Source organism: Miscanthus floridulus, chromosome 4 (assembly GCF_019320115.1).
Source record: "Miscanthus floridulus cultivar M001 chromosome 4, ASM1932011v1, whole genome shotgun sequence".
NCBI lineage: Eukaryota > Viridiplantae > Streptophyta > Magnoliopsida > Poales > Poaceae > Miscanthus > Miscanthus floridulus.
Window position 1 is genome coordinate 117,267,062 of NC_089583.1, and position 17,339 is coordinate 117,284,400.

General features: G+C 43.9%; 2 protein-coding genes across 18 annotated transcripts; one reads left to right on the forward strand and one right to left on the reverse strand.

The window, feature by feature from the left end:
- The first annotated feature begins 3,563 nt into the window (after positions 1 to 3,563).
- LOC136552810 (thymidylate kinase-like) lies at positions 3,564 to 6,211 on the forward strand. Its single transcript, XM_066544378.1, has 6 exons — positions 3,564 to 3,932; positions 4,038 to 4,376; positions 4,510 to 4,621; positions 4,718 to 4,777; positions 5,205 to 5,309; positions 5,712 to 6,211. The coding sequence occupies exons 1-6, from the start codon at positions 3,886 to 3,888 to the stop codon at positions 5,820 to 5,822; spliced, it is 774 nt and encodes a 257-aa protein (XP_066400475.1). The 5' UTR covers positions 3,564 to 3,885; the 3' UTR covers positions 5,823 to 6,211.
- A 239-nt stretch (positions 6,212 to 6,450) lies between these two features.
- LOC136550477 (xylose isomerase-like) lies at positions 6,451 to 15,518 on the reverse strand. Of its 17 annotated transcripts, XR_010782322.1 has the most exons (12): positions 15,349 to 15,518; positions 12,025 to 12,703; positions 11,817 to 11,932; positions 11,226 to 11,276; positions 11,062 to 11,113; positions 10,824 to 10,869; positions 10,565 to 10,660; positions 10,370 to 10,443; positions 7,446 to 7,490; positions 7,282 to 7,351; positions 7,101 to 7,212; positions 6,451 to 6,992 (listed from the first exon to the last, which is right to left on the reverse strand). XR_010782322.1 is itself a non-coding variant. In XM_066542055.1 (9 exons), the coding sequence occupies exons 3-7, from the start codon at positions 11,886 to 11,888 to the stop codon at positions 10,648 to 10,650; spliced, it is 234 nt and encodes a 77-aa protein (XP_066398152.1). In that variant the 5' UTR covers positions 11,889 to 11,932; positions 12,025 to 12,703; positions 15,349 to 15,518; the 3' UTR covers positions 6,451 to 6,992; positions 7,101 to 10,443; positions 10,565 to 10,647. The 17 variants fall into 17 exon arrangements, 1 of the variants encoding a protein (XP_066398152.1); XR_010782311.1 differs by adding exons at positions 13,508 to 13,828; positions 15,200 to 15,281 and having other exon boundaries at positions 7,101 to 10,443; positions 15,373 to 15,518; XR_010782321.1 differs by lacking the exon at positions 7,282 to 7,351 and having other exon boundaries at positions 7,101 to 7,190.
- Positions 15,519 to 17,339: the final 1,821 nt, after the last annotated feature.

Below are 17,339 nucleotides of genomic sequence, written 5' to 3' on the forward strand. Positions count from 1 at the left end.
TGCAGACTTAGCTGAATATTCCCCATTCGACGAATGAGTCTTGATAATTCGGTCTTCTTCCGACTGCACAAGGACCACAGATTGTAATTTGTCCCATAGTTGGAGATACTCTGCGATAATTTGTTGACTCATATTATTGTCTATATCCCTGACCCAAGTATTGGCGGTCAGCGCCTCCGCCACAGTGCGGTTCTTTCTCTTGCTGTGTCTGAACAACTCAGGGAATAAGTCTGCGGGGGCGTCTCCGTCTAGCCATCGTGATGTCCAGAAGGAAGCCTTGCATCCATTGCCAAGGTCCACCTTAGTCGCGGCGCTGGTAACGCGCCTGTCTTCATTGTCAGCTTGAAGCTGCAGGCCCTTCCAAGGACGGTCCCTGTCATCCCAGGCATACCACATCCATCTTAATCGTAGCGATCGACTGAAAGCCTCGAGATCCTTGATTCCCAATCCTCCATTACTGTAGGTGTACACACTTTCGTCCATGCCACCATACACTTTCCTCCGGTGAGCTGTCTGTCACCGGCCCAGAGAAAACGACGTCTGAGATTGTCTAGTTCCTTTATGAACTTTTTGGGAGGTTTGATAGCTGTAATCCTGTATACAGGTAGCGAGGTAACCACCGACCTTATCAACTCCTTTGTTCCAGCAACCGTGATCAACTTCCCTTGCCAGCCAGCTATTTTCCCTTTTGCCCGATCTTGGATGTACTGGAGATGCACCATTCGTGTCCTCCCTAGATTCAGAGGCATTCCTAGGTATTGGATAGGGAAGTTCACCCTGGCGCCCGAGAACTCCCTGAGCACCTCCTCCATATCTAAGCCTGCACATCTAATTGTAGCCACCGTGCTCTTCGTCATATTAATGCGCAGCCCAGTAGCGTCCCCAAAGGTCTCCATAATTTCCATGATAACGTCCAATTAACTCAACTGTATAGAAAAAAAAATAGTCTGGTGATCATCTATATAGGATGGATTACATGGACTTCGTGCAGGTCTCCTATCTGCACCAAGAGTCCATGTTGCTGTTGTAGTATCAGTCTAGGGGGTGTTTGGTTCTGCAGGAAAATTTTAGTCTCTGTCCCATCGGATGTTTGGACACATGCATGAAGCATTAAATATAGACGAAAAAAATAACTAATTGCACAGATTGTGGCTAATTTGCGAGACGAATTTTTTAAGACTAATTAGTCCATGATTTGACAATGTGGTGCTACAGTAAATATATGTTAATGGCGGATTAATTAGGCTTAATAAATTCGTCTCGTAAATTAGTCTCCATCTATGTAATTAGTTTTATAATTAACTCATATTTAGTTCTCCTAAATAGTATCCGAACGTCCGATGTGACATGGACTAAAATTTAGTCCATGGAACCAAACACCTCCTATTTTCATTGCTGGGCAAAGATATACTGTATTATATGACACTGTTTTGCAGAACCATTTGGACTCTGGTGCTCATATTTCAGTTCCTCGTGTTCCTATGGATTGAAGGTCACTCAGTTTTGTCCCTTTTGGATTTTCTTGGTATTTAAACTAGTCTTCATACCTGGCGGTTCAAACTGATACGCTATATTGAGCGGAATTTATTTGCATCGGTTGAAGATGAAAAAGATACTAAATAACTTTCAAGGCTTAAAGAAACTAAATGATAAATTTGCCTCACAACGGCCTGAGGAATGAACGGTATGCATTATATTCATTCATTTCATTTCAATCTATAATGTGAATTGATATCATCAATTATATTTCTTGTTATATCTATTATTAATGTGTGACTAATAAAAGTTTTAGCCTCGAATATTTAGCCTGTCCCGTTTGTGGATCCGATTGCTGGTACTGGGATAGACAAGGATCATTGTCGATTATCGCTTCTCGAGGAATAAAAAAAATCAAATTTGACTAAAATTATACAAGAAAGAACTAATATTTATGATACTGAATAAATGTATTAGTTTAATTATAAACAATATTTTTATAATAGAACTATTTGGAAATATAAATAGTAATATATTTTTTTATAAACTTGATGAAACTTAAGAAAAATTAATTTTGTTTTCTTAAATGTACAATTACATTGTTGGGACTGAGGAAATATCCTCTTTCCTTTTCACACTCATATACATGCACATGTACTCTCTCTGGACTCATATATAATGTATGACAACAAAAGTTTAATTACTAAAAAAGTATTTTAGAATACAAATACAGTGTAAGAGCATCTCCAAAAGTACCCAATAAAAACCTTCCAATCTAGAATTTTTTGGCAGGAATAGAAAAACCCATCTCCAGGGGTTCACAATCCCACCTCCTAATCTTTTAGCACTTGAAAAAAAAATCACCGAAAGCGCGGATATATCCGCACGTGGAAGACGCGCGTATTGGTCTTCCAATCTAAGGTGGAAGGGCGTGAGAAAAAATAAAAAGTAGAAAAAGGGTTCCTAATGCAAATGTACAGGCGGATTCCTGATGTAAAATTATCTTCTATATTTTAGGAGTGAATTATTAGAAACTATTGGAGATGATCTTATTTATTCCTCCCAATACTTTTTGGCAAGTTGGAAAACTCTATGATTTTGGGGAAAAAATTCTTAGGAACTCTTGGAGATGCTCTAACTATTTTTATACTATAAATATTTCATATGATCATGCTAGTCATCAAACAGAGCTAAAATTTTTTAAGTACATGCATGCCTTATACACTTGTCGTCCTGAAAGAATGAAAATATCACTTTTCGATAAATCAAATAATTTCAAATTTGGTTATATTTATAGAAAATAATATCACCATTTACATCTTTATAATAAAAATATACTATGATTGATTTAGTGATAAGTTTTGCATCATAACATTAGCATTTTTTGTATATATTTGTCACATTTAGGGTTATTTGTTTCTCAGAACGTGAAGTTTTGGGACCGAGGGATTTCAAAACAGAGGGAGTAGCACATCTCAAAATTAAATTAGTACTCCATTTTAAATTGTAAGTCGCTTTGACTTTTTGATACATAGATGTTGCTAGAGTCAGCAACCACAACCAAAACTTGCTAAGAAAAGTGAAACCATCCAATCTTCAACTTCCAGCACGATGGCTTTCACGTTCAATGAAGAGCATTGCTGTTGTCTTCTTCGATACTCCCCAGTTCCAAATTGCAAGTTGTTTTTACTCTTTTTTGGTATATCGATTTTACTATGTATCTAGACATACGCTACATCTAGATATATAGCAAAATCAATGTATTAAAAAAGTCAAAGTGACTTATAATTTGAAACGGAGGGAGTACATTCTTTCTAAACATGTTTGACCAATGTTATTTCATCATTAGGTGGTTAAATACCCCTAGCGTGTAATCTATCGAGTATTATATCGATAAATTTCAAGAGAGCGAACAAAATATTAGGCACCCGTCACAATTCTGGTTGAAATCAAGTCTATATTTGTTTTATATATAGTCCGAAAATTCTAAAAAGAAAAGGGAGAGAGCGTAGGATGAGCTGTTCTATTTTCCGGACGTGCGATGCCTCATGGATGGTTCAGATCAGGCGCTCCTACTGATCCGACTCCCTCCCTGAAAAGTAGGAACCCCGCTCTTCCTCTTTCCCTCCCGAAACAACCGCCGCCGCCGCCGCCGCGATCCAGGTCTCCAGCCCCTCCCGTGCTCGCCGCCGACCTCAGCCTAGCGCCGCCTCCAACGGCTCACGGATCATACTACTCCATAGCCTTTCCTCTCCATCGAGCTCAGGCGGTAGCCTTCCTCGCGGGCGCCTGAGCTCGACTTCTTCCCCCTTCTTCTCCTCCTATGCCGCGCCGCCGGTCAACCTCTCGCGCCTCCTCATCTCTGCTCTCAGCTTTTGAGCCTGATCAAACCGGAATACCCAGCCGTGCATGACTGCATTGGTTCGGCTCGCCGGAAGAGCAGCTTCGTGGAGCAGGTGAGTCATCCCTGTCCCTCCAGATGCCTTTCCCAACCCGAAGACGTGCGCTTAATAATCGAATCGTTGGGGGGTGACGGTGCTTGCTTCCAATCTCTGCTGCAGGGTCGGCAAAGCGGCGGCGGCGGCGACAGCACCCTCTCCCCTCGGCTTGTTCGCGCAGCGCCGGAGGGCGTTTCAGGGCGTGAGAATGGAGACGTCGGGCAGCAAGGGCGGCCGTGGCGCTCTGGTGGTCCTGGAAGGCCTGGACCGGAGCGGGAAATCGTCGCAGTGTGCCCGGCTGCTGTCCTTCCTCAAAGGCAAAGGCTACGATGCCGAAGGATGGAGGTTCCCTGACAGGGCCACCAGTGTCGGGCAGATGATCTCTGCCTACCTCGCGAACGAGTCGCAGCTTGATGACAAGACGATTCATCTGCTCTTCAGCGCCAATCGCTGGGAGAAAAGGTAGGTGTGCTCTTCTCACCACGTAACTTATCTATTATTCTATCGATCTGAGGCTTTCGTAGCACACCGTATACGAAGATTCGAGATGCCTGAATGTTACTATGAATCTGTTAATTTGGATTGTCACTACCAGAGCTTTGATGGAGAGCAAGCTAGTCAGTGGAACTACTCTCATTGTAGACCGCTATTCTTATTCAGGCGTGGCGTTCTCAGCTGCTAAAGGGCTTGACATTGAGTGGTGCAAGGTGAGCTGTGTGCCATTCGGATGAGTAATGACTTGCTCTCTTTCATGTCAATAGCTGCAAGCTAAGAAGTGACGCCTATTTTATCCTATTTTTCAGGCTCCAGAAAATGGACTTATTGCTCCAGACCTTGTAATATATCTTGATGTACAGCCAGAGGTATTATGTTCTATTTATACACACTTAGCCTATGGTGTTCCAACATGGCGTGTTTTAGTTTTCTTTCGATGTTTGTTATGCTTATGGTGTGCTTGATGTGTTTGACTTCTGTTCCATTTTCTTACACATTTTAGGTGATGATGGCCACTGTTTGGGCTTAACCCAATTAATATGGTCTGACATTAATTTTTGTTTTGGAACACTAAAAACAATCCACTTTGATTCTGAAGTGTTTCTCGTAAGGCAGGAAGTGAAGAATACATTTTGTTCAGCAAATTTCTTTGCCCACACGTCTATAATGCTAAATGATGTCTGTAATGTGAAGTTGTTGTTTGATGTTACCTGTCACCTAGGCTGCTTTCACCTCAATAGTATACATGGATTATCCTCCTGCATCATAGTGGTCAATGTGAATCTATTGTTACAGAAAGCGGCTGAAAGAGGAGGCTATGGAGGTGAGCGATATGAAAAGATAGAGTTCCAAAAGAAAGTTGCAGAGCATTACCATTCACTCCGTGATTCGACATGGAAGGTAACTCAGTTTCTGCAAGAATCACCAAGATGAGGTCCTTGTATTTGCTTTGCCTCTTGTGCCAATGACTCAGGTCTTGACATGTGCCAACTCAAAGGTCTGGAACTGCAAGTGAAACAGATTTAATACCTATATTGTTCAGTTTGCAGTGGTATTCGTGAAATGTCAGAGCTAATATTTTTGTGCAGAAAATAGAAGCTCCCAACAGAGAAGAAATCCATAGCGTGGGCACTACTTGATTATTTATTGTGTGCAAACTAGAAATTTGTAACAGAGAAGAAATTTGTAGTGTGTTTAGTACTTGTGATTTATTATTTTTGAGTTTTTTATAGTGCTCCAGACCACTGATGTGCTTTTTTTGTTACTGAATCTGAATGACAACTCATTTTGTTTCTGATGAAGGCGGTCGATGGTTCCCTTCCCATGGAGACCGTTGAAGAAAAACTGAGAGATTTAGCCACGAGCTGCATTCAGGAGTGCCAAGGGAACCCACTTACCAATCTGGCCTGGTGAAGTGCCGCAATCGCACAAAGTAATGGCGCTCACAGGCTAATACATCGTCTTGTGTGATCTACCGTGGTCGGGATGGAATTTTAGGCATCTTGAAGCACTTTGCCTTGCCATTTGCTCTATCAGTATCCCTTGCACAATATATTTCTAATTTCAACGTGTGTTCAGAGAAGTTTCATAGTTTTTTCTTCCTGAAGTTAATCTGCCTGCCAGTGTCTTGATTTTTTGTAACGTGAAACATGTGATGAGACTACAAAACACTTAAGTTTCTATGCTTCATGTATCTGCAAATGCTGCTGGGGGTGAACAAACATTGGAAAAGGCATGTAAAACAGCAGCACTTGAAATTTGGACTTTCCAAGCAATTGGATTCAGAGCAAAACTTTACTTCCCAGGCTATTGCTCAATTAGGAAGCGTACACGTCCATGCTATTCATGTATCTGCAAATGCTGCCGGGGTGAACAAACATTGGCAAAGGCATGAAAAACAGTAGCACTTGAAATTTGGACTTTCCAAACAAATGAATTCAAAGCAAAATTTCTCAACCGGAAGCATACACGTCTATGCCAGTATCTGCAAATGCTGCTGGGGTGAACAAACATTGGAAAAAGGCATGAAAAACAGTACCACTAGAAATTTGGACTTTCCAAACAAATGAATTCAGAACAAAATTTTACTTCACAGGTATTTCTCAATCAGGAAGCGTACACGTCCATGCTGAAACTTAATAAAACTAGTGGGCTCGTTTCACTCATATAGCACGAGCTTTAATTACGCAAGTCTACGATTCAGAAACCAAAGATACACCACGACTATATCAGAGGGTTATGTTGTGCTACTGATAACTCAAGTTGTACTAGTTTGCAGTACATCTTAGCAGAGGCAATACTTTGAGACCCACAGCTGCCGGGCCTCAGCTACACAACTGTCTATCAGAGACTTCCTCATGTCGTCCACAAATGCCGTGGGATGCCCTTCTCTCAGCTTGAAGACGCTCTCAATGACTGAGAGCTCGGTGGCCGTCGTGTCCGAGCCACAAAAAGCAGTCCAGTCGTTCACTGTCTTGCCTGCAGCATGACCTCGCTGCCTCTGTTCACGGTTCCAGCGACAAGAGGGACTTGCAGGAGCGTGGAGAGCTCATCAAGGCCTTCAATGGATGTATGAGGATGAACCTGCATATATAAATGCATTTGTTAACTAAATAGAACATTTGCAAGCAGAAGAGAATGGATTGAATGGAATTATGGAAATGAAAATGTAGCTAACAGTTAACGCCTTACCAAGCCACCCCTGTTAGAGAAGGTGCAGTAACTCCCCCACAAGGATATTTCCAGCAATAGTCTGCCTAAACACCTCGACACCATGCACATCTGCAATAAACTCCTCAGTCTCCTGTTGAATGCATTAGCACAAAGATTTTAGCTTGAGGTAGCTGAGTAAGTGCAAAGTTTCAGGGGCTACCTCAAGCTAAAATCTCCAGAATTTACGCAGTTTCCTAATAACCAGATGATTTTAATACATGTGAAAACACCTGGGTAATAAGTTATCAGATTCCTAATAACTAGACGTGCGTAAGCATTAACAAGAGACCTAACAAACAATCACAGCATAAAGCAAATGCTTACCTTGGTCGGTTGTAGCATGTGGCAATAGAAGTCCATTCTTGTTTCCTAGGCAAACAAAGTGAATGATGGATAAGTCTCATGTGTGGCTGGTCTTTGTGGGGATGGCTCGGGCCCTCCTCAAGCAAAGGGGGATGCCGGCTGTCTTCTGGGGAGAGGCGGTGGTGACGGCTGTCTACATCCTCAACCGCTCGCCTACCAAGGCGCTCGACGGCAGGACACCCTACGAGGCTTGGCATGGGCGCAAGCCGGCGGTCTCCCACTTGCGGGTCTTCGGCTGCCTCGCGTTCGCCAAGGAGCTTGGCCACATCAGCAAGCTCGACGACAGGAGCACTCCGGGAGTGTTCATCGGCTACGTGGAGGGCTCAAAGGCCTACCGCATCCTCGACCCGAAGACATAGCGTGTGCGCACGGCGCGCGACGTTGTGTTCGACGAAGGGCGAGGATGGGCGTGGGACAAGGCGGTGGACGATGGCTCGGCTCCGACGTATGACGACTTCTCTGTCGAGTACGTCCACTTCGAGGGAGCTGGGGGAGTAGGCGGCTCTTCTTCGGCGAGCGCGTCTACCCCAGTCCCCGAGCCTCCACCGAACCCGGCGCCTACTACTCCGACAGCACCACGCTCTCCAGCCAGGACCTCGGCTGCGATGAGTTCTTCGCCGACTCCACCACAGCCGGCAACGCCACGCCCTCCAGCACCGACAGGCACCACTCCGGGCACGTCTACTCCACCACCAGCTCGTGTCGAGCACAGCCCGGTTGAGCTCGCTACTCCGCTCTCTCACGACGAGGAGCGCGTCGACGCGTACCACGACGGCGAGCCGTTGCGGTACCGTACGATGGAGAACCTTCTCGGCGACCAGCCGGTGCCGGGACCGGTGCCTCATGACCTGGAGGCGCAGTTGCACCTTGCATGTGACGACGGCGAGCCTCGGTCGTTTGCAGAGGCCGAGAGACACGTGGCATGGCGCGTCGCGATGCAATTGGAGATGGATGCGGTTGAGAAGAACCGCACCTGGGAGCTTGCTGACCTTCCTCGTGGTCATCGCGCGATCACCCTTAAGTCGGTGTACAAGCTGAAGAGGGATGAAGCCGGTGCCATCGTCAAGCACAAGGCTCGCTTGGTGGCACGAGGTTTCATGCAGCAGGAGGGGGTCGACTTCGACGACGCCTTTGCTCCCGTGGCACGGATGGAGTTCGTGCGACTCCTCCTTGCGCTAGCTGCCCAGGAGGGCTGGCGTGTTCATCACATGGACGTCAAGTCTGTGTTCCTTAACGGCGACTTGAAGGAGGAGGTCTACGTGCACCAGCCGCCGGGATTTGCGATCCCCGGCAAGGAGGGCAAGGTGCTCCGCCTGCGCAAGGCCCTCTATAGCTTGCGACAGGCACCGAGGGCGTGGAATGCTAAGCTGGATTCCACACTAAAGGGGATGGGCTTTGAGCAAAGCCCGCACGAGGCGGCCATCTACCGACGGGGCAATGAAGGTAATGCCCTGCTGGTGGGTGTCTACGTCGACGACTTGGTGATCACCGGCACCAAGGATGCGGAGGTGGCGGCATTCAAGGAAGAGATGAAGGCCACCTTTCAGATGAGTGACTTGGGGCCTCTCTCCTTCTATCTGGGAATCGAGGTGCACCAGGATGACTCTGGGATCACGCTTCGACAGACCGCCTACGCCAAGCGCGTCGTTGAGCTAGCTGGGCTCACTGATTGCAACCCAGCTCTCACTCCGATGGAGAGGCTGAAGCTGAGCCACGACAGCACGACGGAGGAGGTGGACGCTACGTAGTACCGGCGTCTTGTGGGGAGCCTTCGCTACCTCGCCCACACACGGCCAGACTTGGCATTCTCCGTCGGCTACGTTAGTCGGTTCATGCAGCGACCGACGACGGAGCACCAGCAGGCTGTGAAGAGGAACATCCGCTACGTTGCGGGGACTCTCGACCACGGCCTCTACTACCCGAGGTGCCCTGGGGCGGCACACTTCGTCGGGTACAGCGACAGCGACCACGCCGGCGACATCGACACCAGCAAGAGCACGAGCGGGATCCTCTTCTTCCTCGGCAAGTGCCTCGTTAGCTGGCAGTCGGTCAAGCAGCAGGTAGTGGCCCTGTCCAGCTGCGAGGCCGAGTACATAGCGGCCTCCACCGCTTCGACTCAGGCGCTCTGGCTCGCTCGACTGCTTGGCGATCTCCTCGGCAGAGACACTAGAGCGGTGGAGCTCAGGGTGGACAGCAAGTCCGCCCTAGCCCTGGCAAAGAACCCCGTGTTCCACGAACGCAGCAAGCACATCCGGGTGAGGTACCACTTCATCCGAGGCTGTTTGGAGGAAGGGAGCATCAAGGCGAGCTACATCAACACCAAGGACCAGCTTGCGGACCTGCTCACCAAGCCCCTTGGGAGGATCAAGTTCCTTGAGCTCTGCTCCAGGACCGGGATGGTTCAACTCTGCCACAAGACGACGCACAAGACTTAGGGGGAGAATGATGGATAAGTCTCATGTGTGGCTGGTCTTTGTAGGGCTGTACTGCTCACATGGTCCTTGTGGCTGTTTTCTGTTTTTAGGACAGCATCTTAGACTAGAGGACAGCATCTTAGAGGACAGCATCTTAGACTAGAGGACAGCATCTTAGCTAGGACAGCATATTAGCATCTTAGACTAGCATCTTAGACTAGCATCTTGGCATATGCTTGGCTGGCTAGCAGCCTATAAATATGTAACCCCAACCCCTCAGGTTGGTATGGCATTTGTGTGAGCTTGTGTGAGAAATAGATAAGAAAATTGCCCCAACTCCTAGTGTCGTCCTCTCTCGATGAGAGTAAGAATTCTCCTACTACCAAGAGTGAGAATTCAGCGACTAACAGTGAAAAGGTGAAAACGAGGAGAGAATAAACCAGATAGCAAAACAAAGTTTCAGATATTAACCAACACAAAGTCGACCCTATTCTGGTGCCACCAATAGAGGTCTTGACCACAGGAATGGCATCTGCAAGCTCAGCCTTAAAGGCAGTGGAAAACATTAGAAGAACACACTGTTAGAGTTAGCATTTCGTCTACTTCCACTCAAGGAGCCCAATAACTCTAACGTCAAGTCAAAAAGAAATATATAGCACTATAAACCTGTAGAAGTTCTCTGACCCTCAATCGCTACCAGACAGTAAGCATTTGTCAGCTTGGAGAAAACACCAACTTCACAGTTGTTCTCAAACTGAATACCTGAAAGAGTTTGCATGCCACAAGTTGCACATAAGGAAGTGAAAACACAGATTTCATGAGCAGCAGGGTGAAAGGTTAGCCACAAATATTTAGACTAACAAGGATCAGTGCTTCTGAATCCTGTAGGATATTTTGCTAATTCATTCCTGAGTAAGAAGCTTACTGGTGTTTTGTAGGTTCTTGTGGTTTAGGCTCTATCAACAGTGTTCCTGAAATAACAAAATCTTAGTTCTATCATTGAACGCAATGGCAGGAACTCTGCCTTTCAATTAAGGATGGAGAAAGAGGGTTTATGTACAAAATCTTAGTTCTATCACCCAATTGACATAGTAAAGACAATAAACTATATCAAAGTTATGGACATTGGAACAGGTAAACATAAAGAAACAGGACTGAATTACCGTTGAATCCGATCTTCTTCGTGTAGTCAACAGCAGCTTGAAGAAAGTTAGCCTGGACAAATCCAGCAAATGAGCAAATAATTTGTGCCACAAAGTAAAGTAGAGACAAAAAGGAACTCATACAAGATGGTGTAGAGCTAAGTTCCAGCAATTTATACACTAACCTGGAGCTGCTTTGCCAGCTCAACTATCTCATCCAAGTTAGCATTTATTTCCTGCAATGTGAGATAACAGTCTTAGGAAATTTCTGACAGACATGTTACCGAACCAAAGTCGTTAGTTGTTGCAACACTTCATCTTAAAAAGTATCAACAGGAGATGAAATGTTTGCTGCTTCCAAATGAGTTAGAGCTTCCTATACCTAGTTGGTTGGGTGTGAATGAAATAAATGATCAAAATGAATCCTTTTAGATGAGCATAATATAGCTGGAACACATCAAGAATCATATTCCTGTGCTCAGCATATAGTCACATAGATATCGACAGCGTCCCATAATAAATTGACAGTAGTACCCATAACGACCAAACCAAATGTAATTTCTAAGGTTGCATCTTAAAAACAGTACCCTAGATAAGTCAACCAAGCCACTTTGATTAACTGTTAACACACATGAAACATAACTAAAGGACACAACTACCGAACCAATTGTAAGGTTGCATATTGAAAACAGCTTCCATGATAACAATAACAGACCATGCTGATTATACTTTTAGTTCATGCATTAACAGAAGTACAACACAACTGAAGGACATACTTCAAGAGTTTTCCCATCCGGGGCAATATCCCTATCATGGAAACACCATTTGTCAACTCCCAGCTTCTCCATGAACTCAAAGTGAGCTCTCACAGTGGACAGTAACGATTCAGTGCCTGCAAGTATAAATTTCCCATCATAAGCAACGATCGGTATTCAGCGGCCGTTGCATTGCAAAAGAAAAAAAGAAGAAGAAGAAACAACATACCATCAATGACGCTGCAGCGAATTTGACAAGTGGCGAGGGCAGCTTCGGCGGAGACAACTAGAGAAGACAGCCATAAACGCCAGGACAGCCGTCACAAAGCGGAGCGGCCACGCCGCCAGCAGCGGTGGCGGCGGCGCCCCGACCTTAGTCCTGATGGCGGGCAGTGCAGTTGCGAAGGTCGGCCAATCTCAGTGGAGAGTTTCGTGGTGTTGTTTCCAAGAACACCACGTCAAATAAAATGCAATGAAACTTTAATGAAACAACCACTCTCAATGCATAGTTTCATTCTATAGTTTCATAAACATTTAATTCCATGACTCATTGCGAGTTGGTAACTGTGCCAAGAGAGTTTATCCTATGAAACTCATTTGTTCTCTTTCTTCTTAAATACGGTGTCATGTCATCAAAATGCCTACGTGATAGCTTATTAAATACGAATGAAACTTAGATAAAACTTCCACTGAGACTAACCTAAAGCGTCAGTGAGGAGTCCGAATCCAAGACCACGTTGATGACGTGCCTCGGGGACGTGACCGACTTTGTACCAAAATTAGCAAACCATGCCCAAGATCAGGACGGCTAAACCGAGACCACCTCCGACCTCAACATACTCTTCACCTTCGCCGAGAGTTGGCTCGCTGTGAGCCCGAAGAAGTGAAGAACTTCTCCATCCTGCAGTCTGAAGAGGTGGAGAAGATGATCAGCTGCTAAGTGAGGTGCAGAAGACACTTGCTGCTTGACAAGAGGAGGAAGACGACCGGATGTGTTACAGGAAGAACGCCACTCTATCTATAGTCCGTGAGGCCAGACAGGGAGCACGACGACGAGATCAGTGGCAGAGGTTAGGGGGCACCCACACACACATTTCACAACAAAAAATTTAATGGTACAACTTTATAATTTTTATATATATTAAGAGGCAAAATATACAAAATTCTTGTCATATATATCTATTAATATCTTCTAAATAATAAAATCATATAAAACATAACTAGATAATAAAATCATTCCTATGAACGTCTCTAAAATACTGAGTCGGTACTCAAAATTTATAAAGTCACCCTAAACATCTTGCTATCAACGGCATGTCACTTAATTCCAAAAGAATAGAGCGTTAGATCCTAAGATATAAAATATATAACAAAATGCTAGCACCCATCGAGTCAGTGAATTAATCCGGACGGCGCCGTCGCCGGCCAGGGGCCGCCGCCGGCCTCTCTGCCGCCGGATCCGCCGCGGACCGGGCCCCCTCCCATCCACGGCCGGCGTCCTACGCGTGGGGGAGGCGCCGCCGCCCGCCTGGTTGAGCGCGCGCGACCGGGGCTGGTCCGGCGCGGCACCAGGCGGCCCCTCCCGTACCCATCCCGACCTTTCCTGCGGCGCGGAGGGCAAGGAGCTGGTGGCGGCGGCTGAGGCGAAGGAGGATAGTAGCAGACAACCAAGGTAACTGTCCCCTAACCGGTCAGGCCATTGCCGAACGTACACTGATGACCGTCCTGGCGCACCGGCCGCAAGCTCACTGTGGCCGCCACGGCTGCGGGCGAGAAGCGAACCAGACGCCGCCTCATGCCGTTCCAGCGAGCTTGTGATGCGCCAAGTGCATCCGGCCAGGCGCACGGCCACACGTCGGGCACGCGGCCACGACGGCCAACGGCGGTGCAGGTTCACCGCGAGTGGGCGTAGTCCGGCAATGGTGGTGCTGGTGCAGGACCACTGCGAGCAAGTGGTCGTCCTGCGGCGCTGTGCCGCCACTGGCCCAGGATGCGCAGCATGTCAAGCAATGCTATTACCGTAGCTCCTTCCCCTGCAACAGCATCATATAGTGTTTTTATGCCTACAAGCTGATCAATCAAATGCCGTGCCCATGACGCATTCCATGCATCTTGTATAGGTTTTTCATCATTCATTCGTTAAAATTTGCTTACACAATCTGACTGTAACAAAAATATTTTTCAGATAGGGAAACATTGTAACACATGAGCTGATATAGTTGTGTTGATCATGCCTACTACTTCCATCAAGATGTTAACTCTTCGTCTAACATCTTCAGTTATGTTATATTATATCGCTGGCAGCGTGAATGAATTCACTGCCAATCTGCCATGTTGCCTTTTTATTCTACGTATTGATGAGAAGCCTGTTTGTTTCCACAATTCCACTCCTACTTCACAAGATGGATACTAACAAATATTGTCTCATGTGCAGTTATTTGGATCAGCATGCATGCCATCAAATTGGTGGCCACCTTAACATGTTACGAAGATGTTTCGTTTCTATTTCTGTAAAACTGGCTTCTGTAATCTTTTATTCTATCTACAATTTGGTAATTTTGCGGTTAGCTGATTGCTACCCAAGAGCTATCATAGTGGATCTTCAAAAAAAACATACTTTGTATCGACTAAAATATATACTTTGATGTGTGAACTTGTTTGTGTAATATTACTCCAAATGTACGACAGACAAACAATTTTTTTTCACCAGGGGGTAAAATGGTTATTTTAACCTTAACTTAATCCCGTCTAATTTAATTTAATAATCTACAAATGTTTTATTTCAAAGTCCCGCAGCAACGCGCGGGATATTCTTCTAGTTTGTTGAAAATTAAAGTTATGAATTTAATTCTCTATTTTACATTAGAATGTAATTCCTTCCTCTACTTACATGGAGAAAGAGATAAAAAAAGAACGAAACAAAAAGAGACGAAACCGTAAAAAATGAAATAAGGAGACGAAAACCGTAACAACAGCAAAAAAAAAAAAAGAACCAAACAGATAAAGCGATGGATTGGAAAAGAAAATAACAACAGATGAAGAAGAAATGTGTTCTTCTTCTAGATCGGACTCTTCTCCCTCTCCTTATTCAGTCGCGATTCCTAGTCAGATATCAGGTGTGTTTTTCCTTGGCTCTTGGAGCCGACGAGAATTTGAGGATGTAGGACGCACATGTGGACGTTTTTGGGCTGGTGAAAACGGAATTGAAAAAAAGAACATGGTAGAAAGGAAAAATATATTATAATAAGATATATATATATATATATATATATATATATATATATATATATATATATATATATTGGAAGATATAGGAGAGTAGGATTCATATTCAGGTTAGTCAGGATTGGAGGCTTAATATTAGGTATAGATAGATATAGATATTAGATAGAGATTACAATTACCATTGAGCTTATTTGATATCGCAGAGTTCTATTTGAATTTAGATTCGTAGCTATCCCAAACCTATCATATAAATCAGGAGAGCTATAGACAGTACCAAATTAGTTAGAAGGAGGCGGACAAAAAAAAATGGATGGACGAAAAAAAATACCCAAAAGTTATCTCTTTATGTCACCTCCGAATCCAATGCATAAGCCGCCGCCGCAACTTTAGTCCCCAGTGCACAGGGCATGATGTTAGCACGAAGAAGCAGCACACCAAGGAGAAACAACGACATCTTCGTAGCCATGGCTCGATCTTGGCAGGATTTGCTCTGCCGTGTTTGTGGTGTTTGTAGCAACCTCCACCCGACGCAGTGGTGCTTAAATATAGAGGGACAGACTCCTTTTTTTCTCTTTGGATTAAATGAGTCGCTGGAGTACAGTTGGAATTGGACACGATTCCTTCGCGGTGCCAAACTTTGCCGCCCATCTATACTTTAGGTTTGGTTTCTATAATTATTACATTGAGACGAAAGTTGCCTAACATAACTATTTCTCTCACATAATAGTAGACAGACATTAGGATTCCTATTAAAAAATGGATGGACGAAAAAAAATAGCCAGAAATTTTACCTATTTGTTATTAGGTAGGTATAGATTAATAATATGACAATTTAAAAAACGTTGCTGCTTTTGCTCTGTTATTATAGCCATCCTTTAGTAACACTAGTACGAGCCTTGCATCTGGTTGAGTCTTGGTTACATGTTCCAACCAGAACTAATAAAGAGTACTGCCACTTCAATATCTCGTGAAAAAATTGAGCCTTCCTAGCACTCCTTTTGCATTCTATAATTTACTTTTAAGTTTTTTTTATGTTGCAATAGGGTTAAATATTAGGTTGCAAAATACTTTTGTGTGCTAGAATAGTCACACTTTATCAACCCTAAATGACCTCGGCTAAGCGATGTGTTTATCATCTACAAGGCAAAAAAAAGTAGAGGTAAACCGACATCTTTATGAGGCAAGAACAAAAGAAGGCCTGACATGACATAATAGGAGTAGATAGATAATTATGTATTTAGAAAAAGTATCATAAAAATAACAATAATGCATAATTAAGAAACTGGAAATGTTGCCACTCTTACATGAGACTTGTTGTCCCTTGTGGAACAAATGGTTTTTTTCTACGGGTAGAACATCTTTTACTTATCCCTTTGCAGTAGAATATTTTTTCCTCATTAGAAACAACTAAATGTTCTAGAGTAGAAAATATATTTTATTAAGAGGAAAGAAATATTCTCATAGTAAAAAAATGTTGGGGGGTGTGACCCATTTGTCTTCCCGATCTCTTAAAATAGTTAACTTGAAGTGAGAAACTTTCTAGACAAATGACGAGTATGCATAAGACAAAATTACCGTACTTAGAGACAATAATACTCTATATCTAGATATTTTGCATGAGAAATATCTAGGGAATAGATAAACACTAGTGAAATTATACATGGGATACTCTCAATCTAGATATTTTATATAATGATAAATATCCAGGGAATAGATAAACATGAGAAACATTCTAAGTATAGAAGGTTGCCACTGTAAGGCTAAAAATACCAATAGATTTAATTGTTCATTCCATACATACCAAGTCACTAAGTGAGTTACCAAATGTCATAAAAGTAATCATTGAGTGTGAAAATATTTCATAGTTATTTTGCACACCCAATATTATACAATGTTGTGTCTGCCACTATTCCTGAACGAAGACTACTAGTCGTGCTTCCCTCGTAAATTTAACTAACTCCATAACCTATGCAATTATCATTTCAAATTTGTCATTTTACTATCGCCATACCAAGGTTTTTTTTTATTCCCGAATCGCTAAATAGTGTAATACCTTACGTTCAGTTTGGCTTGAAGCCTTGCGATGGATTGCTTTGTTTGAATTTAACTTAATAAATACATTGATTTATAGTTTATACTGTGTACAACTGGTCTCTTATTTCCAACTCCCTCCTAAAATATTTGCTTACATTTTAATACCCCGTGATGTTCAACTGATACCATATCAATAAAAGTAAAAGATTTTAGAGAAAGGAGCTTATTTGAGTTCAACATTATTGTCAATCTTACTTATGTCTTAGATGTGTATGCTGATCCAAT